We start from the raw sequence: 20,711 nt of genomic DNA, 5'->3' as shown, positions 1-20,711 counted from the left end.
CGACAGGTTGGGAGCACTGTGGAGCCGGGAGCCCATCCCTCGAGGAGACTGTTCGGGTGCCGAGGAACCTGGAGGGTGCAGAATGACAATTCACATCACTGTTTCTAACACAGAAAGCCAGTCTGATCCTAGAATCCAAGGCTCAAACATCTACAGATCAAAACCTTCAGTGGATAGCCAAGGATGGCACTGAGCAGTGCCACAGCACTGCCAGGCCTGATTGGGTTTTGACCCTACAGGAGGATGAGATAGGAACAACAGCAAAGTAAAATTGTAGCTTCTTTCCTTCACTGCAGCTCCTAAAGAGATAGGGTCCCTGACTGTCAGAGTTCAGCAGCAAGGAAACTACACATCAAGCAGGCCCCTTGGCAGAGGGAATGTTGGGTGTCTTGAGATGGTTTTCTTTCATTCAATCCCTTGACTTCAAAGTCCCAAATTTGAGTTTTTGTGGCACAGGGTCTATCAGCACTGGAAAACACTAGCTGACAGGATGTGAACGGATCAATCCCAACTCCTACCAGCACACAGAAATCCTGGCTGGCCAAGTATCCAGAGAAGCTGCTGAAGCAACATACCCAACCTTGAATGCCCTGAGACTACAGTTCTGGCCTTGTCCATAGGAATAATGAAAGAAGGCAAGGACCAACGCACCAGCAACAGGAATCCGGCTTCTCACTTCTGCTCCAAGAGAAGATGGGATAACAGTTTGGCTGGGCTGCTCTGGGATTGTTCCAACTGTGAGAGAACAGAGTAGAAAATGTTTATTCAGTATGATGTTTCCATAGGCAAGAACAGCACTATGAACCACCTGTTTATAGAAAGATGCCAGTTCTCTCTTCCATCATCTCAGCCATAGCTGCACAATGAAAACACCATCAACTCCTAAAAGGAGGGAAAGAACCCTCTGTCTGGTATTAGTTTAGCAAGTTTTAGTCTGACTTTGCAGTAGTATTAACTCAGAGGAATAGAATATGAATATTCTGCATTTCCCTACCAGCAGAAAGTAATAATTACATGATTGGAGACACCAGGGATAGAGAATAGCTTGTTATATCAGTCTGTTCCTTTATAGGAAACAGCAAATTACATCAGTTTCACTGGGGTTTTTCTTATCCCTTTCCACTTGAATTGCTTATTAGCATCTGGATCAGGCTACCAGATACTCAGTCAAAACTTTTCAGTCTGAACAGTGAAGTTCACGCCCTTCCAAAGCTGGTCAGAACTTTGCTTTGACAATACTTGGCTTACATTTTTTCTCATCCCATTTGAGCCAGTTAAAATACTTTGCACTTACAGAAGCCCTTTTCTGAGGGCAGCAAAACGTTTGATGCAGGCACCAAAGCAAAGCTTGCCTCTCCTAGGGCTAACAGGTATTTTCCTCTCCATTTTACTGAGGCCAAAACACTTGTCAAATAATCTGTTGAAAAGAGCCAGAGGAGAACAGAACAATCTGAACTCCCTATTGCCTGGCAGCTACAGCTGGTCAAAAACCCCCTCTTTACAGGAAAGAGGCACATGATTTTATTAGGACAACAACATCCCAGCTGACACTTACCTTGTGGTGATGGCATGTATGGCTTGGCACCGCCAAAGGAGAGCTTTTTAGAGCTGGGCATAGATCCATGCTCTCCAGGATAAGGAGGGGAAGCACCAGTTTTGGGAAAACCAAGAGGACTTGTACTGCTAGACCTCCGGACTGTATCAGACCTTAGAGGAAACAAGATCAGCACATGTTACTCCAGATGCCTGGAGAGAAGAGTAAGGAACACAGCAACACAAAACACACAGCTACTTCCACAGAAGCAGAGCTTCATGACTGTTTATCCTGGATCTAAATCCTACTGTTCTAGGACTACACCAATACAGATTAGAATGATAATCCTTGTTGTCAAGAGTTTCGATCCAAATATATGAAAAGAAAGAAGGAGGTTAGTTTACCTGCAAGCAGGAAAGGCAGTCATTTTTCAAAGTCACTTTAGATGCTTTCAGGTATCTACATCAATCCTGAACAAGACAGAGTTTCCTATCTTGCCATGTCTAAGATATGCATTTTAGGCAGGTCTTCAGAACACCCTGAGAAGGCTTTATTCAAGTGCTCCTCCTGTGCTGAGCCACTTGCTCTTCACTCAGAGCAGCCTTCAGGCTCTTCAGAGCTCTGTGAGTGTTGGCTGAGTGGTGCTGAGGTAAGCTGTGCCAAGGCACTGCTCTGCAGCACAGCCTGGACTCAAATCAGAAGCTACAGAGCAAAACAGAGCAGCGTGTGGCTGTCAGATCTGAAACACTCCAGAACTACCCAGAGGAATTTCTCTTTTGGTCTGGACAGTCAGAATTGCCTGGGCTCCACAAGCCTTTAACTCCTAGTGAAGCCTCACCTTAGGGAGTTAAAACTAATTTGTACAGCCCACACATGCAGGAACCTTGAGTATTACTCAGCTGCTAAAAGGAAACAGAAGAGGAAACTAGTGGGATAGTGAGTATAGCCACACCATCAGCCTGGAGAGAGATGGGATTATTGCATATTAATTCATTACTTCTCAGTATGTTAATGTTCTGACAATCATTAAGAACATACAACCTAAAGTCTATCTACTAAAATGCCATTCTGCCTCTGCAGATTCCTTCACCAAGACTCTCATCACACTCCTCTATAGGAGAACACAGTCTTTTCATCACATCCTTCCATTCTACTCTCAATTTGGAAACAATTTTTCCCTTGTTGAAAGAACATTAGTTTCAGCCAGCAGGTGGTTTTCTGGACAGGAATCAATGAAGATGCTGAAAAAGCCTCTCCATGCTCAAGCCACTGACAGATGCTATCACCAAGGTCTCCTGACTCCTCTGCCAGGGACACTGCATTAAGCTGTCCATATGAATCTGATGTATGTATGTGTTAAATTTTGCAGCCCAATGAATCCGTGCTGTATTCACATACTTGGAAAAAAGGAAATAGTTCAAAATTTTAAGCTAAAAATCTCTTCAGGTTGTTCCAGAGGCCTAATGCTCATCAAGTGCCTGGCCCTGAGGCAAAATGAATACACAACAGGAAATGGACACTTGGCAAGGTGAGAAGATACCTAGATGTTCAGTGCAGAAGGTACTGCTCTCCTGTGTTTTTAACTCTACAGAACATGAGCCAGAAGGCTGCATATTATCCACCACGAACTTGCAGAGAAAACCACCAGCTGACAGCTGCTGCTGAAAGATGTGGAATGTCAAATGCTACCCTACAAGACATGGGATAAACAAGCAGATGAGCAGGACAGGTGATGTGGCCAGAAGCACACACACATAATTACCACCTGAACAAGCCACATATCTGTCCACAAATACACCATGTTACACAGGCACACAGCAGCCAGTCAGGTGATTTTTCAGACACAAGAGTGTACGTCAAGGTCGGCAATCAAATGACTTGGCAAATATGATGAGGCACTTGGTGGTAATGGCCTGTTTGATACACCTGATGGAAAAGTGGAATCACATACTAAACGCCTGATGAAGTTTTCTCCTTCCATTCCTGAAGGGTGTCTACTGAATCTGCTGATTAGAGGAAGTGATGGCAAGAGATAACTATGGCTTCCTGGGGCAGAAAACACATGACGCCAGAGATTCTGAGAAAATGCTATAAGCAGACTGTGAATCATCCAGATTGGGTCCATTCCTCGAGTTTCTCTGCAGGGATGATGCTAATCTCAACGTTACACAGTGCTGACTAAAAGAAGCAAACCCTGGCAGTCTGATCCCTGACTGTAGCTGCAGGATGTGAACCTAACTCAGCAGCTCATCCCCAGGTTTGGGGTAGGCACAGCATGCCTAGGTGCATCCTCTGCACCTTCTCCACAGCTCCTGCTTTATACCTGGGATAACCAGGACTCTTCTGTGAGTTCCAACACTAACAGGGTACATAAGTTTTGCTGTAAAAAACACAAGGCATGTAGGAAACAGGAAGGAGTTTACCACAAAACCTGCCACACACTTGAAGAAGTGAACATAAAATAGTATTAAATTTACACTGGCACAAACCAATCCCTTTGCTGATCCCTGATTAATATCAACATATTGTGTCTCTACTTCTGGGTCCACTTCAAATAAGCCTTATCCTGAATTAGGCTGGCTGAAGTCCAAACTTAGACTGACATAGGTACTGCCCTACTTCCAAAATCTAAACTTTAACTAATCCAGATACCAACACAACTCATCCAAAAAAAAAAAAAGACATGACACCTCACAGACATTTTTGTTTGAACACCCCTCATGTACAAGCACTTTAAGATCCTTTACAAGTTTCCTTCCAACCAGTCTACGACCTGGGCTGCTGCTGCCAGCCCAGATTTCAAACACGTAAGAACCAGAAATCACACGTGAGAAGAGATAGAAGCTCTACGTGTTCTTGGATGCACCAGGCATTACCCCTGAGCTCAGACAGTCAGCAGTATGCTGAGGGTTGGCATCTGAGTCTTCCTGACAGCCTTCAGAAAACATGCTCTGCCTCACAGGCATAAATTGCTCATGATTTACTCAATCCTGGCTGCATAACCACATTAATATGCAACTTGTGTAAGACACATCATCTATGGCATGACTGGCTACAGGAACCAATTAAGGTAAAGTCAGGTAGGTCTCGTAGCCCCATCCATTTTAGTTGTTTATCTCAAATTTTCCTTTTATAAAGGCATCTGCCAGATGGATGGTTCTCTCTGTTTGGACACCCAATCCATAGTTGGCATGGGAAAAGCTGTCAGGCTCAAAGGGGCTCAGCCTTCACTCAAAGTTGACAGGAGCTCTCTCACATACCAGCACACAGACAAAATTCACAGTATGTGGTAACAAATAAATCTCAACACTGCTACAAAAATACCCCAGAACACACCACGGCAAGGGGCAGAGCCCATCACACAGGGAAATTTAGAGAGGTACAGAGAGTAAACTGTGAAGCAGTTTTACAGCCCCAATGCAAGAGTCCCTGAACTGATGTTACCCCTGCTCCCAGCCCCAGCACTTACCGGGGAGAGGAGTATGGATTGGGAGACTGCAGGTTCTGCTCGATCCGACGGTAGTTGTGGATTTGTGTTGGGACCGGAATGGGCACGGAGTGTCCGTACTTGCTGCTGGAAAACTGACCTGGCCGGCTGTCAGGAGACACACAAAGAAAACCTGCTGTAAGGGTTGGGCCTTCAACCAGGTAATTGGAGATTTTATCTTCATAAAGCAACTGTACACAGGGAGCGTCCCCTGGGCTGCGGGTCTGTACTGGGAGCTGGTTCGAACTCGTATCAAAGGGAAGTGGCACCACACATCTCCTGAAATCAGGCACCTTTCTTCCAGCATGATTCCCACCCACAGACTGAGTTAAAACATACACCCAAGTGCACCACTCCCTCCAGGAAAACCGGAGCTCTGCTATTTCAGGCCATGACTGTCCTAGTTTCCAACAGCTCAGATCCACGGCCAAGGGGCACAGCACAGAGCCGGGGCTAAGCTTGTGTGGCTCACAAAGGACACCAGCACAGACTTTGCTGACAAGAGCTACTTGTGACTGATTCATGCTCTGCTGCTGCAGCCATGGCATCTCCATGAAAGTCTCACACCACGAAGAGAATGTAGTGGTGTGTATCAGAGTATTTGCAAGTTAACTACATAGCAGAGAAGGCAACTTGAGAGAATATAAATTTGAGGGACAGGAGCTGGTATTGATATACTCATCAAGGTCAACCAGAGTATCAACACACACAAAATGAGACAGGCCCATTCTGCAAACTTCAGGCTTCTTGCTAGTTCCATCCAAGCAGGTTAATCAGCTCATGTCTGATAACTGTTATCCCAGGAGATGGTTCCCCCATCACTCTTGGCTTATACCACCAGGCTTCACACAAATCATACTATAGAAAATCCATGCTAACCCCACATTTAACTAAGTAGCTGCCTAAAGTCTTTTCCCAAAGGCCCCAGAATTCTAGGATTAATTGCCATGGCAATGCTATTTACAACTGCCAACACCAATTGTGGGGATGTCGAACAATTGCTGAAAGATCTTATTGGTAATGAAGGCTTCTGCAGTCTCCCTCACTGTCAATTGAGGACACACACCTGGGTCTGCCCCTGAGAAGCTGGAAGCACCACTCCTTTGGGTCTAACAATGGAGATATTTTATGTATGATGAAAGGAGATGTTTTATTCAGCAAGAACACACGTGTGCACGGGGGAAGAGAGAAGACTTTGTGACTTGTCTGGCAGTTCAAAGCATCTCATTACCATAATTTCTGTCTTGAGAAGGTCAGCAGTACTCTGTGGCTTACAGTGACAGCATTGGACAAAGCTGACCTGAGGAAAAGTATCTGCAGACCTCCACATTGTGCACATGAAGATGCTCCTCCATTACAAGAGAGCTAAGTAGCTGGAAGAGATCTTTCAGCCTTGCTGAAAGTGATTCTGATTTTTTCATTCCTGTCTCAACGGGTCTACTGATTTTTTAAGTTCCATATATTCTTCCTTGCGTGCTCTTATTTCTTCCACCAAGAAAACATCTTAATCTGATGTTTGTTTCTAAAAGGCAGCATGTAGGCCTTGATTCTTCGTTGACACACAATAAAACAAAGGCATTCAAGGTTTCCAATCACTCAGCAGAAAGGTGAGGCTTTGGTGTCTCTGCCTTCCATCAGTTAAGACATGGTGTCATGACAGACAGAAAGCAAACAGAGCTTTAACCAAGAAATATTAAGGTTCACATCAAACCCTGTGCATATCCTGACTGTGAACATACATTTCAAACACTGTCTTTTCCATCTGACCAAAAACCTTTAGAGGAAAAGAAGTTCTCAGGTGAAAGGATACTCTCTCTCCCCAAGAGTTGTATCAAGTCCTTATTTTCTCCACAAGGTGTAAGTTGCAAAGGAAATGATCAAATAAGGTGACATATACTAAATGTGCTAACTGGCCTCAAGCTCTGAAGAATACAATTGACCACAAACTTGCAAAGCCCAAGAGATAAAGCTAGGACAGGGTGTTTAATTACTTGGCAGTAATTAGAAACTCTTTGAAAATGGCATTAAATCCACTGCTGTGGGGAACATGCAAGGAATTACCTGTCATTAGACTTAGTAAGCATCTTCATGCAAGTGTTTTAAAAAAACCAACTATTTAATAAAATAAAAAAAAAGATCAACTATCAACATATTTTAATTCTGCCTAGTCCTTACTCTCTTAGTCAGGAACAAGAAGAGTTGTTCTGCTGGCCACTCTGAAACAGCCTTTGCTTTCTGTCCCAGTTGGACTGCAGCCAGCATTGCTTGCTAGCCTGGAGCCACACACGAAAGGGAAAACTGCTGCTTCTGAGAGAGCAACGAGAGGGAAAACCAAGAATCCTTTGTGCCAGTGGAGCCAAGTGCTGAACCAACAGGTCTCATGGCATCTACAGGGAAGGACACTGAAACCCAGTGAGGGCACACCTGGGTGGCACCAGTTCCAAGGGCTTTCAGGGGACAGATCAAAACCCATACTTTATCCTCTGGAATAGGAGTGACTGCTCCAATCTTTCATTACTGATGTCTTATTCCCCATCCTGGGCAGGGTAGGAGGGAACTTTTCAGTGTTTCTTCAAAGGAGATAGAAAAGTGGGAAGTAGCACTAGAGGGTTTGGGACCTGCTCCACAGAAGCTGCTGGCAATGAATAGGAAAGACAGCAAGAGCAAAACCACGTTGAGATCAAAGCCAGTGGCATCAACTTGCCACCTTGTGATCCAGTAGAATACGATGAGGTCAGTTTGGGGAACAGTGAGAAGTAGGAAGCATTTGTAGTCAACTTCCATGAACTTCCACTCACTGCTGTCCAGAAGCATGACCAAATCCTTTAATAGAGACTGATCTCCAGAATGCAAAGGAATCAGTTAAGGAATAAGCTGTTAAAAAGCTTAGCAGGCAATGGCATAAGAAGCCTCATGCAATTAAACTCCACACTGTGGTACGTGCTTGCCAATTAATCTGATCATGTCAGTGAGGCTCTGAGCTATATTATTCTCTGCTAAATTTCTATGCTTTGAGGCTATGTTTTGTCATTTTCTGGGCTCTGTTAATGTGACAAATGTGTTCAACACACCGCCTGGGACTATATTTTCTTCTTAAAAAAGATTTTAGGGTCATCCATCTCCCAGTGTGAAATTGCCTTCAACTATCCTCCCCCGACAGGTGCCATATTGACAGAACAGAAGATGAAAGCTGTCCTGCTTGCCCAGGAGGCAAGAACAAGATGGGAAGCAACACCATCAGCTCCCTGCAAGCTAAGCATGTACCCTAGAGCTTCAAGGCCTAGAGTCAATGGGATCACCTTCCACAGACCATTAATGCCTTCAGAACACAAAACTGTCTGGCCCTGCTGGGCAGCTGGTGCTGTTGTGTGTGGGCAGCTGTCACCTACAGCATTTCTAAAGGCCAAAACTGATTTACAGCAACTGGTTTAGTTGGAGTGAAACCTATGACTGTGTCTGTTTGCACTCCCTCCTACTCCTGCATCCTCCATTAGTAAACAAGGCCCATGTAGCAGTATCACCTTATAGAGACACAGTGCAAGCAGCTTTTCAAACAAACAACTAAATAGGCCCATGTCTGTCCTTCAACAGCAAGGGGAGATGAGCAACACACCTCCACATTTACCCAGTAACTCAAGTCCCTTTTACTTTCAGCCCTGGATAAAGTGCTGTGCTTGAATTCACTGCATGGATTTATAAACAGGAGTCTTTAGCTAGACTACTCCCCATTCTGCAGGCTGAGCACTGGGGGGTTGAGTAGCACATACACACCAGTGGAGTACATTTACTTTCTGCTTGAGAATAACCCCTGCCTCTCCAGGGAACAGTTAGTTCCAGCTCTCCTGCATTCTCTCCTAGCCCCTCCTGAGGGCCAGAAGAGGGAGAGATGGGCCCTGTAGTTGGGACTGATCAGTGCCCAAGACTGGGGAGTTTCTCCTGGGTGTTTCTTGTTACTCTTTAATTAAAGGAAAGATGTTGATCTAGCTCAGACACACCAACACATCTGTAAAATCCCCTCCTGGAAGTCAATGGGTGTTCAATCATTCAGTGTTGCATAGTCACACTGAACAGTTTTTCCTACCTGGATGGGCTTGGAGAACTGCTGTATGGGGGTGAGGGAGATGGTGTCCTTCCCTGGCTTTCCAAACCTGTAGAAGTCACCAGAGAACTCCTGAGGAAGACAGAAAGAACCCAGCTGTTAGGGCCTGGAACCAGCTCTGCTCCACCAGAACCCTGAAGTCCTGAATGCCCAGTATGCTCCAGCTGCGTTAGTGGTCTTACCCGCTGTACATCAGGCTGTCCTGGATTGGCTTCCCTCCTGCAGCCTCAGCAGTTAAATCACCTGAGGAACAAGGAAGTGCAGAAAGAGGTTAATCAAGATATTTTACTTAAAAATCTTAACACATTCAGAGCAACTGAGATTTTGTGTAGAATTTCCTGTTCCTCCAAGTCCTGCTGAGCTGCATCTGAAGTCAGTGTTTTGCAAAATACATGTGGGCTGAAGTTGATGTGGATGGTGCTGATCCTTACACCCTCCAGTTTTGGAAAACTTTTGGAAGGGGGCCAAAACCTGACAGAACCATTTGGGGCAACAGGTACTTGCCCATTTGGTGCGAGCCATTAGCTGCTGTGTAAAAGGACAGTGGTCCATGTTGCACATAGGACTTTGGAACTCTGTGTCCTTAGCAGCAGAAATCCAGGGCAGCCAAATGAGCTGGCAGCTGGATACACAACACAGGGGAGCTTGTGCCTCTGCCAAAACATATGAACACTGGAAAGATGACTAGCACAAGGCAAGTGTATACTGGTCCCACCACTGATCCCAGGGAAAACACAAACAACACTGAGTAATTCCTTATCATAAAGATTGCATGGCAGAGATCTTTGAGATTCCAGTTCTACCCCTATAAATTCCTGTTTTAATGTAAGTGGTGCAACTGTGAAAGCAGGAATCACAGTATTTATCACCAAGTTCCAACTCAGCAAAGCATCATACACATGGGCAAGGCTGAACAATATCCTTCTGCTGGTTAAGCAAGGACTGGTGCATATGGCAGAACTGAGGCCCAGGCTTCTATGTACATATGTATTTTCAAGCAATTCCACCCAAAGTATAAACACATAAAGGTGCTAAAATGAAATTCAGAGCGTTTGAAGAAAAAACACAACATATTTTAGTTTTTCTCAGGGATTTTTTTAAATCTTGCTGGCTGAAATCCTGTCTTGGACTATGTTGGTGAGTGAAACTGAAGACATGATGACATGCGAAAGGCTTCTGTGAAAGAAAGACATTTCCCTGTGAGCCTACTTATCTTCTTTTCCAGTTGGATTTCCAGGTTCAATCTCCTATTGAGGTCCCCAAGTAATCTTTACTCTCAAATCCTGTCTTAAAAGGTAATTACAAAATATCCTATGAAACCAGCCCATGAGACAGATGTCTCTTCCAGCTTGAGAACAAAACCATTTCTGCTATTCAGGCAAAACAGACAAGCTTAATCACTCTTTCAACTTTCTGGTGCCTATTCTTAACACTCACATGCCCCTCTGCCCAGAACACCTGCATTTCTAGAAACCCCCTTACTTGAGAACTGTGCTGGGACCATGACGAAGTCATCTGTGTCACAGGATGAATTCTTACTGCTGCTTCCAGCAGAGTCCTTAGATCCATGCAGAAAACCTGGAGAATCCTGGGTAGGAGACGTCAGTGCCTTCTCCTGCAGCTGCTGCTGCATCTCTCCAAGGGACTGCTAATTCAAGGAGAAAACAAACACTGGCTTCAGCACAGCTACTTCATCATTCTGCTCCATCCTTTAAACTGAGCTGCACAAGGCTACAAACAGCATTTTGCTGATAAACCAGGGCTGATAGTTTGCCAGAAGCAGCTGTTTAGTTCACTGCAAAGGAAAAGCCTTTAATGTCCCTGTCAGAACAGCACATCTTTTGCTACACAAAACATAATTCCAGCATGTCTGATGCTCCGCAGATAAGAAAAATTCACTAGAGGTATTACATCCCTCTACTTAATCTTTCTGGATCTACCACACTTTCCCCACCAACCCACTCCAGTATGGCTGTGAAACTTAGAGGAGCTTCCAGAGATACTTTTGGTGGTTCTTTAGGGTTATGTTTTTCTGTTTTGTTCTTAAACATTAACCATCTGGTCTCTATTTGTGCATTTACAGTAAGCAGCACTCAGGAATATGGAGATTAAGTGTGCCTGCACTTCCAGACCACCCTGTTTTGCTGTAGTGCTGATAAGGAGTTAAAGAAAGGCCTGAAGGAGACTAAGCTCTCAGTAGATGAGCAGCTCACAGCCATCAGAGGCAGAACAGTCCCTAAAAAGTCCCATTTTTCTTGTTCCTTCAGATAAATGGTGAATAACCCCAAAATCCTCACGTTTGGTTGACAGATGGAAGAGGCAAGATGGTTTAAGAAAGCTTTAAGGCAGCTAAACTGCCCACAGAGCAGATCACAATCTTTATCCTAATGCATTTCCAGGCTGAGAAAGACTTGAATCAGCTTTCACTTGGGCCCCCATGAGGACCTTGTTCACCCTCCAAAGACTCTCCTGCTCCACCAGTGGGGACTCCCTCTCGCTGTACATACAGTACCCACAGGCAGAAGGAATTTTCCTGCTGTCAGAGTTCCACCCTCTCCTTAGGGTGACATTCAGAGGGTCCTCTCAGCTCAGCTCACATCATGAGGACCTACATCAACTTCTGCTAGTGTCCCTCACCCTTTTCCAAACCAGGCTGAGATGCCTTGGCCCAGGCAAACTCAGAGAACAAACTAAAAAAAGCAGTCATTCCATGGAGGAAAAGATTCCATCCTTCTGCCTTCCCTTACACTCACTGCACCACCAGCATTCCTGAGTTCAAAGTCAAAGGCAGCTTTCACCAAGACCCTCCAGAAACAAGCTTTCAGTTCAGCAAACTGGAGAAATGTCACTTCACTGGTCAGTTAATATTCTGCCCTCCAGAAAAGCTTTCACCACTTCAGGTAACCAGAGAGAAAACCAGTCAGTTCAGATCATCTCTCATGAGACCTCTGGACTGTGGCAGGTCTGGTCTGAGCAAACAGCTTTGCTGAATATCCCTCTGTGGCTCCTGGGAATGCTGCTCAGAAAGGAGGAGGGTCACCTTACAAAGAAGGTGGATATGCTGTCAGGCTGCAGACACTTTGCTTGAAAACAGAGACCTTGCAGCCAAGGAAGCAGTGTTATGCCTTGAATTGGTGACTGGTGGTTTTTGGTTCCAAGGAGCTCTCCATCTCTGCCAAGACAAACTAGTATCATCAATACCAACTCCTTTTGTAAAGGCTTTTCATATAATAGGCAATGGCACATTGAAACCTCCAGGACCCAAACTCTAAACTGGACAGACAGCTGAACCAAGCCCAGGCAGAACTTAGTATTCAGTGATTTGCACCAGAAGAGAGCAAAAGCAGAGATCTCATTTCAGAGACACAGGAGACTATTAACACAAGCAGTGCATCCTTTGAGTTGTACTTACAGGAGGTGACGCCAGGTGGGAAGTGGAAGAGCTGCTGGAGGAACTACCAGAGCCTGAACTGGGATAAGAAGGCATTGGCACGGAAGCAGCTAAAACCAGCAAAAGACAAAATCAAAAACAGTTGTCAAACTAAGATCAGTCAATATTACAAGGTCTTTTTCTTCCTTTCCCATCAGCTTTATCTCGTGTACCATCATAAATTTTGTGTATCAGATGTGGTCAGTTAAAGGAGACCAAAAGAAAATAAGGATTCTGTTCAGTTATGTGATTCACATCCCTCCACTATCTCACAGTCACAGTCAGATGTTCACTTGACAGTTAACCTACCCAGGTAGCAGGATGGTTTCTGCCCTAAGCATCCTCCAAAACATCTTTACAAATGAAGGGAAAGATAAACAGAAAATCAGACTGAGTTACTCATGTAGCAGGAGTCAGGAGCTAGACCATATCCTCATCAGACCTTGTGGCTTAGCACACATATATCAAATGTTGGTAGGTCTGTGCCAGGATAAATATATGTCTACTTGAACCCTGTATGTTTGCTGCCCAAACAGCCTCTCAGGCATCCCAGGTCACATGCTAGTAAAATTCCTCAAGGAAATAGTGCATTGCTTCCTATAGCTCAGCACATTCTCCCTTGGCCACTTCTGCAGGTTAAAGAGGTTTTGCTTACTCTTTGTTCAGAAACTGTTCCTCAGCACAGGCCATTCCTCCATCCTGTCCTTTTATGTTTTATTGTTCAGTATCAGGATAGCCCACTTTATTCACTTCATTGCTGAATTGGCTTTTGTAACTCTCACAGAGGACTAAAACTCACACTGAAAGGCCTAGTTAGCACTGACCTTCAGGCACAAAAGATGATTAAGGCATCACAGGAGAAAAGAATATTTAACCCCAATGACTTATGCAAGTGAGGCTCAGTAAATAACTCAGAAGAGCCCAGCTCAGTGGAGGAGGGAGACAGTCAAAGGTAACACTGGCTCTTCAAAGGACTTAGGAAGTAGTTAGTGGTTTGAATTCCCCAGTCCACCCGCACAAGACTGAACAGCACAGAAGATCCCAACATCCCCCTTCAAGGCAGCCTGAAGTCAGATTTTACACTGGAACCACTTTAGCATTTGAATCACTTAAGATAGAGATCAGAGGCAATGCTTAAGTGAGGAGAACACTTTTGCAGCTCTTCCATTATGCTGGCAGAGAATTAGGACCTTGTATCAAATTTCTACCTTTACAAGACCTGTGCTAATGACTCCATACTTAATACAAGGGAGATTAATAAAACCTGGAAGAGGAAGGCTTCTGTTTGAAGTAAAACTATCTCTGTCATTAATTCCATTAGGCACCACAAAGCACTTACTCTATTCAACAGGCTAGAAAAATAAAAGTCCATCTCTCTGCAATTAACTGCTGAAACAGTGTTCTAATGATAAAAGAATGGGAAAATAAGCCTTTTAATAAAAGGCTTTAAGAAGTGTTGCCATGCAGCCTATCAAAGAAGGTTAAAGGATGACTGTACCAGAGCCTCCTAGTACAAAGAGAGTGATCACTGAGACGCTGAACTCCTCAGTCTGAGAGAGATGTAACAAGACCAAACAACAGGAAAATGAAGCCAAAGAACTTTAACATAAAATTACTTTTACCATAAGCAATTGACCACTGTAACAGTTTAACCAGGGACACAGTGATCTCCTCCAGCCTTTGCTAATATTAACAAAACCTGAATGCTTTTCTACAGAGGTTGCTCTACTGCCAATAGAGGCTGATGCAGAGTCCTGAGGCTGTGCAACAGGGATCCACAGCAGGATGGCTGCAGGGCCCAGTGCACACTGGCACATACAGGTGTCTTTCCCTCCTGTGTTGGGCCACCCTGGCAGCACTCACTCTGACAGCAGTTTGAGGGATAGGTCAATAACAAATTACATCTTTCCGAAGCTTTGAGAGAGGCTTTTTAGCTTCTGCATCTATTCTACACCAGTTTTAGTGCCCTCCGTGGGCTGTGTTGTTCAAACACACTGCTCTTGCTCTGGTAAAGGAGCAGGGACCACAGCACACTGATGGTCTGGGAGGTCAGTCAGGGGCTTGGCACAGACAGCCACTGCCCACAGCCAGCACAGCAGCTTCCCAATCCCCACACTCAGGCAACAGAGGTCTGGGAACATGCCTGTAAAATGGAGAGTTCTGTCCTGCCTGGGCCACGCTGCTTTTGATCTCCATGGTCTTCCCACAGAGCCTGTAGAGCAATCCCCAGGATCTTCCCTATGTATTTAATACCAGAAATCTGACAGGGTCCCCCTCTTTATCCTGCCAGCTGTTACAGAACAATTCACCCTTATACCCTACTATGGAAAAGTACTTTCAAGAACAGATAAGTGAATTCTGAACTGTATCCACATGTGCATGTTGCAAGACTTGCATCACCTTCCATTTTTCCTGGCATTAGTATTTTTGCTAGAGCCATTCCAGTTCTCTCACAAGGTCCTCTCCAGTCTATTTTGGTTCTGTGATTATTGATTTAAACCTGGCTGGAATTGAGGCTTTTCTATTTTTGTCTACTTGCTTTGGACAGCTTTCTATTAATCAGGAGGGAAGACAAGCAGGCAGACTTTGCCATGATCATCTGAAACTCAAGTTAAAACTCCTCTGCATGAAGCTCATCTTTAGATAGAGCCTCTGTCAACCACTGTTCTTATTTAAATCCCTGTGAACTCCCCAAATTCACACTGTAATGCTTTGAGCTGCAACTCAGAAGGTCCTGACACTCCAAATAGACTTTGATGCATGTAGAACCATGAGGTTTGGCTCTGACAAACCCTCTCTGACCACCAGATCCCTGCTGGGGCATTTTTCAGTGTCAGCCATGTAGGACAGCTTGAAAGCAAGACGCCTGCATCCATCTCCTCCACACACCCAGGCACTCCCAGTTTGAAATTAAAAAGGGTGCAAACGCTTGGCTCATCATGTTTGCAGTTGAGTCTGAATGTGGGGAATGTTAGCATGAATTGTAGGCCCCCACCCAAATCCAGAAATTGCTGGATTGTAATTATAATGTAAATAAGTCTGTTTTCATAATTGTCCTCTCCAACTTGTTCCAGCAACAAAACAGTCATCCTGTATGTTGTGCAACCAATGCCAACCAGTTTCAAACTGGGAGCTGAGAGCCATAAAGACAGGCCTGTGCTCCAGCTGTGTGGATCATGATACTGGATCCTACACTTGCAAAAATCATTTCTAACACATCATCCTACCAGGGGCTCAGTTGTCCTAAAAAAACTCAACCCTCAAGCTTTATAGAAAAGCTTTATTTGGAATCTGAATTCTACACACACTGGAGAGATGCACTTTTCTGAATATCTGGATTCAATTAAACCAGCCATCAGAAAGTTCTTTAGTTGCACTCTCTGACAAGGCAATAATTTGAGTGCAAGCTCTGAGAGGGCTTGCCCAAATAAGGCCTTTTGGATTTTCGAAATATGCACTATTAAAATCTTTTACATGCAGAAGTCTTGGGGATTTTTTGCTAATTTTACCTGAGTATTTTATGTACAATAAGATTATAAATATAGCAAAAGTGAAGCTAAGCCTGACAAGTATTGCAGACACTGAACCACCTGTGCACTTCTGAACCTTAACTGCTCACACCTTTCATGCTCTTAACTCTATGTAAAGGAGGCACCAGCTTAGCATTCATTAAAGGCAGGAGCAGAAAACCCTCTAAAATATCCTGCACGGGTACCAATTACAATGTGTTTACTGAGAGAAGACTTGCACAAGCATCTAATTATGCCTTCTCATGAGTTATTACTGTAACACACGGCCCCACACCATATGTTGATCAGGCCTGGCTACAGACAGAAGACATTCTGACTAGACACAGTAGTTTAAAGGCTTTATTAATAATTTTTTACACATCTAAAGTACATGCTTAGTCACAGGTACAAACCCCACAATATAAAATAAATTATAAATAAGCAAACAAAAAAAATAAATAAAGTATACATCTTAGTTAAAGCCCAAGGCACTGAAACCACTCCCCAGGCTGAAGCTTGAGGCAAGTAGAGCTCTATGGTATGCCCTGGGTGGCAGCACTTATGTCCTTGCTCCACTAAAGGAGGGAGATGAGATGAGAAGAGAGAGGTGAGAGGAGGGGGATGAGAACAACCATCCCTCAAACCCGCAGCAAAGAGGATGAGCTTGTCAGAAATGTCGGATTGAAAAATTTTTGAAAGAAATGTTGATTTTGATGAAGCATCTTGTAAAACACAGTTGTTCAATGAAGGGGATCCCCCTGCTTTAGCATCTCCAAAATTATCCACTTGGAGAACGATCCACATTTGAGGAGTCTTCAGTTTTTCAGAATTCCAAAGTTACATTATACTCAAAAACCTCTTTACAATTCCATGAGAAGGTGTACTAACACCTACCCACACAGAATGAGCAGCCAATGGCTCTCACTTAATTTTTAATTACTGTGAGAGCAGCTTTGGACCAGCTGTGACAAGGTTTGGGAGCACAAGTGATATGCTGAGCTCTGTGTGCTGGTGGCAGCTCTCCTGTTCTGTCCTTGTCACCAGAGGGCAGATATACCTGCAGAGGCACAGAGACCACGGTGCTCTGCTCAGCCTGCATTATGTTCTCATATGGAAAGGAAGAATCTCACCTTAAAACTGGTTTGGGACTTCATTTGCCAGCACCTGCACTGCAGGTGTGTCTGAACGGGAAGGGCAAAGGCTGCACACACCATGTGTCCCTGAGCTCAGCTGAGGTCTCAGTGTGCTCATCCCACAGCACTTGCTACTGCTGGTACAGATCATCCAGCAAACTCTCCTAAGAGACACCTGCACACCCAGATGTGAATGACAGTCCTGCTTCCACTGCAGTCAGTGGCAGCCCAATTATCAGCTCTCAAAGAGAGCAAAAAGACAAGGGCACATTGCTCCTCCCTCCAGTTCTCCTCTGCAGGCCTGAGGACTCTAATTCAGTCTGAGCACGACCACCTTTTTGATACTGCCTACACTCAAGATGCTGAGCCACATGTTGAGATGAAGCAGCACAAAAGACTTTTGGACTCACCTTAGCTCTGCATGCAGAGCCAGAGGAGCCAGCTCCTGAGAACTGCAACCTTGCCACGTCACCTACAACCATGCAGGGGTCAAGCACACTGCCATGTCAAGCAGCATTCCATACATCTCAGATGAGTTACTCTGACCCTTGCTGACACACTGGCTCTTCTCGCACCTATTCAGGGATCAGAAGGACCACAGGCAGCCTTTCTCATCCAGGCTCTTTACCATGTTCCCTAGAGGCTCTAATCCATCACTGCTGTCTGGCAGTAGCAGAGACCTCGCGGCAGACTATGAGAACTATGTCCTTCACTAGCAGATTTTGGTGCACAACTTGAACACCTCCAGCAATGGGGAAGTATTTCTCCCATCTCTTCAAACCCAAAAGCAGTCTCTCCTGCCTGGAGAGGACTCCAGGCTGTGAACATATGTCTGGAGGTAAGGACCAGCAGGGCAGTAGAGAGGTTTGGAGTTTGTATAGGCCTTACCAGCCTGTGAAGGTGCTTTTTTAATTGCTCCTTGACCCCACACCATTAACAGTGGTGCAGCTGGGGGCAAAGGCTGAGCTACAGTCCCTTGCTCATAATGGCACCTCGGGTTTTTGCCCAGCAAATGTGCAGAAGTTGGAAACTGAGGCCAAGTCAGGAGAGCCCTCTCCCATTGGCAGGGGTTTTTCTGCTCCCCTGGCCAGTGAAGCAATGGGATGGCTGGAGGGAGGAGATGAGTTGGTGGGCATGCAAGAACATCCTGAGAGGGGGATCCTCTGCCCACAGGGGGATCGGACTTCGAAGGGCTCTTCCCACAGAGCAGTGGTGCAGCAGGTGCCAGGAGCTGGGCTGGCTTAGGAGCAGTCCCACAGGGGCAGAGTGCCCTCCTGCCGGCGCAGCGGTCCTGTTTTACGGGGGATGGAGACAGGGCCCTGGCTGCTCTGAGAGCACCCCTGAACCAGAAGCGTCTTTTCTTGCCCGCAGGACGGTCACCTGAGACACAGGTAAAATCTGCATCAGGAACAACTGAGAAGTCCCACTCTGGGAGCAGGAAAGCAAGGGACTGTCAGGAGAGATGTGGACATCAGACAAAGAGTACCACCCCTTGTCCATCCAAGAGGGGGTCCATGTTTGTGTGGGACATGTTTCTTCCAAAACTTATGTCCTTGCATTGGGCACCTCCAATCAGTCACTGATGACAATTCTTGGCTCTATCATTAACTCAGGAGATTAAAGGTCCAGAAGGATCCTTCCAGAAGATGACAACCATACACAATTCCACTAAAGCAAGTCTCTTGGCCAGAGGACTAAGACACCCTCACACTAGAAGCAATTCTGAATTTTTTCCACTGAAAACAAACCTCTGAGCCACACTACACATGGCCAGAAATTTTCAAAAGTCTTGAATCAAAAGAAGGAAGAAAGATCTTTCAATGGAAATCTGTCTTTAGCTCTCACAGACTATCCAAATATAAGTCTTACAAAACAAGAGTTTATCAAGAACTTTGAGGTAAATGATAAAATGAGATTTGGGAACCAAAGCCATTTTGCACAGCCAACCTAAGATAGCACCTGGCAAGCAGGGCCAGGAGTGCCAGTTTCCACCACTGACTATCGCCAATGGTCCTACAAGATGCAGATGAAAAGCAAGACCATGCTGCATAACGCTTACCTGTAAGCATCCCCACTGCCCAAGCACTTCATATGAAGCAGCTGAATACATTTCAAAGCCACATTTGCTTCTACTTTAGGTTTCTAAATAGCCCCCTAATCACCCCTTTGAAGATAACTGAGCAAAATTAAATACATTTTGATGGCAAAATCTGGACATGACACAGTAACAAACGCTCAATCCCTACCTAAATAAGTAATAAAAAGTCTCTTCCTTTCCTTTTGAACTAACAGCAAAAGAAGTCAGGCTATGGTTCAGGAAGAGTTGAAAATGCAATACTTACATTTTTTCATAGAGGCACTTGCATCCAAGAATGGGTGATGGAAAAATTCATCTGAAAAGAAATAAAGAGTAATGGCTCAGTGAAAGGAAGTGACTGTAAGAAGTTTAGAAAGCAGTCAAAGCATAGCAAGTTAGTGTTTTATACTGGTTTTTCCATGCAATCCAGTCACCATGGAAGTTGACTGACTGTGGTTGCATACAGTAGTGGTCAAGAATACAGGCTGGGGACTGGATGCAGGACTTTCTCATTAAAAAAAACATGGGAAATTATTTGGATCCCTGAATGATCAGGATGGCAAGTCTCCCTAACTGTAGGGATCCAGGGGAATGATGGACAAAAGACTTCCACTGAGTGATGCTCAACCACACAGACCCAAATCCGTCATGAACTGAGGGCAGAAATGCATTTTCTAAACATCCATCCCAGAACCATAGGCCAGAACTCCCTCCCTTTAACACCAGACACAACTGCTGCTTTCTCCCTTCAGTACAGGATTACATTCTCCAGATCCAGGCCAAGAAAAGCTTCTGTCCTGGCTTGCTAGAGACTCTCTACGTGTTTGCCTGTCCTCTCAAGTAGCCACTTCTCCTGATTTCATCTCTGAATCACTGCAGCTCTGTGCCAGAGTCTTCTCCTATCACAATCAGCAACTCAGCCTTTTGGGAGCATTAGTCATGGATCAACACTGATTGAGCTAACTGCAGTGACTTCAACTTCTTTTCCTGGCATGAATTTCCTGTTGCAACACCCAAGGTTTACAAACTCCTGCTTCTGTAAACAGCTGCTCTTTCCAGAAAGCAGCAACTGGTGGTTTTTTGTTTGTCTGCTTTTTAACCTTAAACAATCCCTCTCTCCCCAGCCTCTCCTTGCCACTGCCATGTCAGGGTCCTGCAGCTAGCATGCACTGGTCTGCAACTTAGCACAACAGATGAGATGAAAATCTCTGGCAGAGAAAGCTGGGATCTCCCAGATTAGATCTGCTGAGGATGGAGAAGATCCCCATCCTGCAAGAGCTGCTCAACTGCTGGAGTCTCCTGCTCCTTCTTCAGCCTGCTCCTCTGGAGGGTACTATCCCTCAGCTGAGCTGACTCAAACTGAGGGGGTGGAAATGATGATTTCTTTCAGTTTTCCCCTTCCCCATCCAAACTGCTTATTAGCTGTGCTTGCAAAGCAAAAT

The 20,711-nt window shown here is 45.0% G+C and overlaps 1 protein-coding gene across 1 annotated transcript in view; it reads right to left on the bottom strand.

The window, feature by feature from the left end:
* ULK1 (unc-51 like autophagy activating kinase 1) overlaps positions 1 to 20,711 on the bottom strand; it is a 75,668-nt gene that overhangs the window by 12,837 nt on the left and 42,120 nt on the right. The window contains exons 11-19 of the mRNA XM_009072695.1: positions 19,535 to 19,585; positions 12,533 to 12,621; positions 10,603 to 10,768; positions 9,303 to 9,363; positions 9,103 to 9,192; positions 5,004 to 5,129; positions 1,556 to 1,707; positions 652 to 735; positions 1 to 68 (exon numbers count right to left, since the gene is read on the bottom strand). The exon at positions 1 to 68 is cut by the window's left edge and continues 186 nt beyond it. Coding sequence (XP_009070943.1) covers positions 1 to 68; positions 652 to 735; positions 1,556 to 1,707; positions 5,004 to 5,129; positions 9,103 to 9,192; positions 9,303 to 9,363; positions 10,603 to 10,768; positions 12,533 to 12,621; positions 19,535 to 19,585 — 887 coding nt within the window. The remainder of the gene's footprint in view (positions 69 to 651; positions 736 to 1,555; positions 1,708 to 5,003; positions 5,130 to 9,102; positions 9,193 to 9,302; positions 9,364 to 10,602; positions 10,769 to 12,532; positions 12,622 to 19,534; positions 19,586 to 20,711) is intronic.

Source organism: Acanthisitta chloris, unplaced genomic scaffold, assembly GCF_000695815.1.
Source record: "Acanthisitta chloris isolate BGI_N310 unplaced genomic scaffold, ASM69581v1 scaffold19314, whole genome shotgun sequence".
NCBI lineage: Eukaryota > Metazoa > Chordata > Aves > Passeriformes > Acanthisittidae > Acanthisitta > Acanthisitta chloris.
The sequence above is the reverse complement of the archived record's forward strand: the minus strand, read 5'-3'. Positions and strand labels throughout refer to the sequence as shown.